This window comes from Xenopus tropicalis, chromosome 9, assembly GCF_000004195.4.
Source record: "Xenopus tropicalis strain Nigerian chromosome 9, UCB_Xtro_10.0, whole genome shotgun sequence".
Lineage (NCBI taxonomy): Eukaryota > Metazoa > Chordata > Amphibia > Anura > Pipidae > Xenopus > Xenopus tropicalis.
The window spans coordinates 40,961,550-40,965,040 of NC_030685.2; the positions used below are offsets into that span (position 1 = coordinate 40,961,550).

General features: G+C 38.2%; 1 protein-coding gene across 1 annotated transcript; it reads left to right on the plus strand.

Annotated features, from left to right (window-relative positions):
- Positions 1-292: 292 nt before the first annotated feature.
- On the plus strand, positions 293-1,972 carry hbe1 (hemoglobin subunit epsilon 1). Its single transcript, NM_001016495.2, has 3 exons — positions 293-436; positions 666-888; positions 1,795-1,972. Exons 1-3 carry the CDS (start codon positions 345-347, stop codon positions 1,921-1,923), a joined length of 444 nt encoding a protein of 147 aa, NP_001016495.1. The 5' UTR covers positions 293-344; the 3' UTR covers positions 1,924-1,972.
- The last annotated feature ends 1,519 nt before the right edge of the window (positions 1,973-3,491 follow it).

Consider the following 3,491-nt stretch of genomic DNA (forward strand, 5'->3'; position numbering starts at 1 on the left):
CTATTTCATTGTGGAATAATCTCACACAGATGTATTTACTAAGAATAATTTCCTATAGTAGAGATAGAATCCCGCATTTTCTAACATGAGTGTCCTAAATCTATACTGACATGATCTGCATAATATGTTTCATCTATTTGCTGCTCTAAGTATGTGAAATTCACAAACGTTTATGGATAATAGGGTGGAGGGGATTAGAATGATTAGCGTGCAAAAACATAATGAGGGTGGGATTTCAAACTGCCCATATAAATAGGGATGAAGACTTGTAGTGTCCACCGACCACACACTGTGTAAAGCAGCTCAGACAATATCTGCAGATCACCCCCAGCAATACAATCACCATGGTTCACTGGACAGCTGAAGAAAAAGCAACCATTGCTTCTGTGTGGGGAAAAGTCGACATTGAACAGGATGGCCATGATGCATTATCCAGGTAAAAAAATAATCCATTTATTAGATATTATTAGCCTGTTGTATAAAAAGCCATGTTTTCCTTTTCCTTAACTGTATATATGCATTACACTTTGTCAGATACACACAAATTACCAAATAGCCAGATTACATACCAATGTATTTTATACTTCCTAGATTACGTATAGCACAACCCACATTGGCAATTATATGTGCAACTACAATCTCTCATTTTTGTGTTTGTTCTATAGGCTGCTGGTTGTTTATCCCTGGACTCAGAGGTACTTCAGCAGTTTTGGAAACCTGTCCAATGTCTCCGCTGTCTCTGGAAATGTCAAGGTTAAAGCCCATGGAAATAAAGTCCTGTCAGCTGTTGGCAGTGCAATCCAGCATCTGGATGATGTGAAGAGCCACCTTAAAGGTCTTAGCAAGAGCCATGCTGAGGATCTTCATGTGGATCCCGAAAACTTCAAGGTACCCCCTCATATACCCATCATATAAATATTAAAACATTACTTAATCCTGGGGGGGAAATGTGTTGGCTGACAGCAGACAATATGGGGGCCACTTACAAACCATCTAAAAAAAAATTCCAATTTTGGTTTTTAGCAAAAAAAATCAGCATGAAAAAAAGTTGTGATTTTTCCAAGATTTACAAAAATGGCTAAAAATCTGAATCCAACAATTTGCCAGCTAAGGGTGAAGACACATTTACATTACATTACATTTACATTACATTTAGAGGGCATTACAGCAGAGTACTACAATAAAATAAATGTGATACATGCTTAAGCATTAGCAGATAAACATATACTGAAATAGTTTATAAAACAAACTATTTTAAGAATTAAAATAATAAACATTAAGCCTAAAAGCCACAATAATACAATCATTTATTGTGGTGTGGCAATTATAGGGGTCAAGCAACACTTCCAGTAGCATTTAAGAGCCTTATGTTTTAAAAAAAAATAGCTAATACTCCTAAACAGAGCTTAGCCTTGTTCTAAAATAAAGCTTTTTAGCCTTATGCTACTGGTGTGATATCCAACTTCTATAACCGTTTTTATGTTTTTGCCCACTGAGAATTCTCTAAGGAGATAATCTTTTGGCTTTCTAATGCTACTACTGGGAAACTTGCTTAGTTTTGACCAGGAATAGGAAAGCAATGGTGCGCCAATCATTACAGACCTACAGATCCCACTAACCTTGTACCAGCTCAAATAGGCATGTGATGATGGCAGTTGTGGTTTTGCAATGTTCAGGGTGCCTGACTCTTGCCTATACTTGGTTTAGATTACATCTTTATATAATAATGTACATAGTTCTGTTTGTCAGAGGGCCTTTAGAATAGAAATAACTGTTCAATGTATTTATTTCCAGCGCCTTGCGGATGTTCTGGTGATCGTTCTGGCTGCCAAACTTGGATCTGCCTTCACTCCCCAAGTCCAAGCTGTCTGGGAGAAGCTCAATGCAACTCTGGTGGCTGCTCTTAGCCATGGCTACTTCTAAAGCATTAATCAATGCCCTGTTTGTTATGCAATAAAGAATAAAAAAAAAACTGATTAAGTCTATTCTTTGCTAACCAATCTCTAAGTAAAGGACATTTAAAACAGAGCATACTGGGTAAAACAAATGTCTACAGAGAATGTTGTAAACCATAAGGTAATCTGTATAAAGCTTTATAGGTTCCCCATAATAAATCTAATAAAATATTTAAAAGTGATTTAGATTCCCCCTTAGTCATATTAAGTAGAATATACAATCTAATTCTAAGTCTAAATTTAAATTTAAGTCTAATTCCTTAATAATGTCAATTAATTTCCTATCTTTCTTTCATTCATTTATTCACTGAAATTTTATACAGGGCCCCTTTAGAGAGACCAAAATATCAGTGTTCAAAGTTTGTATTTAGACTACCGAACTATCTTGGTCTTTGGTGAAAAAAATTCAAACACATCATTGTACATGTATAGCCTAAGTATGGCTCTCTTCCTCCCTTTAGGGCAGACCCACACTGTGCCTGAAAAAATGCAGTACAGAATATATTACATGTGCTTTTTTGTGAGACAGTAGAAAATAAGTGCCCTTCCCCTACTTGGATCCTTAAGACTTCAGTTTAGCATGCAGTAGCAGAGTCGGACTGGAGGGTGCAGGGCCCACCAGTCCCCATTGCTTCGTATGGGAGCAAAATTTCAACATTTAGGTGCGGCGGGGCAGCATGCCGCCCTAGGCCCAGGCCTTTGTGGCCTCTCCACAAATCCGGGCGTGGCCCCACTATGTTTGGGTTATTCAAATTTCAATAATTACTAATATCACTTTTAATTTATTTACAGTCTGCATTCTAGAAAACAGTGTACAATAATGGTGTATGATTTTCAGTTTCAAGCAGAGGAATGGTCAGTTACCCCCTTCTATTTGAGCAAAGGTGAAACTGGGCACAATAATAAAAAAAAAACACAGGCTACCATCCTGAGCACCCCCGTTTCAGACCCCGGCAAAAACCTCTGCTCTGTCTTTTGGTACAATCCTTGCTTCAAAATGGTGCACTGCCTTCTTGTCTGACACAGAGATTGTTGGCACACCGCCAGTAATTCCACAGGGCACTTCATCCCAATGCCTGTAAAGGGTGCTAAACAGCTTCCCTCAGTTACAATATATTTGTCAACGTTTCAAATCATTAAGCATAAAATAGCTTGGCTGTCATAGAAACTGATGCAGAATGCAGAAGCTACCAAGTAATATGAATTAAACCCCAAAATATAATGTTCAGCATTTCTAACCTACTTCTTTGTCACATTTTAATTTTCTTTTAAGAGGCCACCCTCTTACTGCTGTAGTTTGCAGGGCCACTTTCGCCACATGACATTGGAAAATCCATCAATATCCCTGCAGCACATTATATAGCCCCTGCAGATAGCCTTTGCATGAATATGTGGGAATAAACACATGATTCAAAGCTAAAGCAATCTATACAGCCACCCAGGCTCCTAGCAGGAAATTACTGCATAGTCCTTGGTTCTACTTAAGGCTAATGTCACACTTTCCCACCAGCCTTCTACCTTCCCTGCACATGGAAC

Bases quoted from the DNA above. Each gene is read 5' to 3' on its own strand.
- hbe1 (NM_001016495.2), top strand. From the start codon at position 345: ATGGTTCACTGGACAGCTGAAGAAAAAGCAACCATTGCTTCTGTGTGG. The intron at 437-665 runs GTAAAAAAATAA...TTTGTTCTATAG, and splicing joins GGCCATGATGCATTATCCAG to GCTGCTGGTTGTTTATCCCT. The intron at 889-1,794 runs GTACCCCCTCAT...ATTTATTTCCAG, and splicing joins TGGATCCCGAAAACTTCAAG to CGCCTTGCGGATGTTCTGGT.